The 637-nt window shown below is 60.3% G+C and overlaps 1 protein-coding gene across 7 annotated transcripts in view; it reads left to right on the top strand.

Annotated features, from left to right (window-relative positions):
• Nucleotides 1-217: 217 nt before the first annotated feature.
• DGKI (diacylglycerol kinase iota) overlaps nt 218-637 on the top strand; it is a 219,789-nt gene continuing 219,369 nt past the window's right edge. For all 7 annotated transcript variants that reach the window (XM_077266728.1, XM_077266733.1, XM_077266729.1 and 4 more), the window contains exon 1: nt 218-513. In XM_077266728.1, the coding sequence (XP_077122843.1) occupies nt 329-513 (185 nt within the window). In that variant the 5' untranslated portion in view covers nt 218-328. The remainder of the gene's footprint in view (nt 514-637) is intronic.

Raw genomic sequence — 637 nt, forward strand, 5'->3', positions numbered from 1 at the left:
ATGGATGATGGGGATGTTGTGTATAATGATGGATGATGGAGATGTAGTATATAGTGGATGATGGGGATGTTGTGTATAATGATGGATGGTGGATGATGGGGTAGTGTGTGATTTCCAGTGACTGGTGGGCGGGCCAGTGTGGATCAGGGGGCGGGGCAGAGGCGGGGCGCAGTAGTGCGCGGTGATTGGTCAGGGAGGAGTTTCCCACAATGCCCGGCTCTCTTCCCCCCATGGATGCTGCAGCGGCGCCTCCTCCATTTGCAGCGCCTGGGAGCGGAGCGGAGACTGCGCCCGGGACCCCCCGCTCAGCCCCGGGGCCGCCACAGACATGAACCCGCCGCCCGACGGCACCCAGAGCAGGGACAGCGGCTGCCGGGGAGCGGAGGGAGGGCAGGAGGCGGCGGCGGGGGAGTCCGCGGTGCAGCCGGAGCCGGGGAGCGGACACAGGGACAGGGAGGAGTCGGTGGAGGAGAAGCTCCGGCACCTGACCTTCCGGAAACAGGTGTCCTACAGGTGAGAGGACGGGTATATATATATATACAGGTGAGAGGACGGGTATATATATATACAGGTGAGAGGACGGGTATATATATATATACAGGTGAGCGGACGGGGTATATATATATACAGGGGAGAG

Source organism: Ranitomeya variabilis, chromosome 5, assembly GCF_051348905.1.
Source record: "Ranitomeya variabilis isolate aRanVar5 chromosome 5, aRanVar5.hap1, whole genome shotgun sequence".
NCBI classification, from domain to species: Eukaryota; Metazoa; Chordata; class Amphibia; order Anura; family Dendrobatidae; genus Ranitomeya; species Ranitomeya variabilis.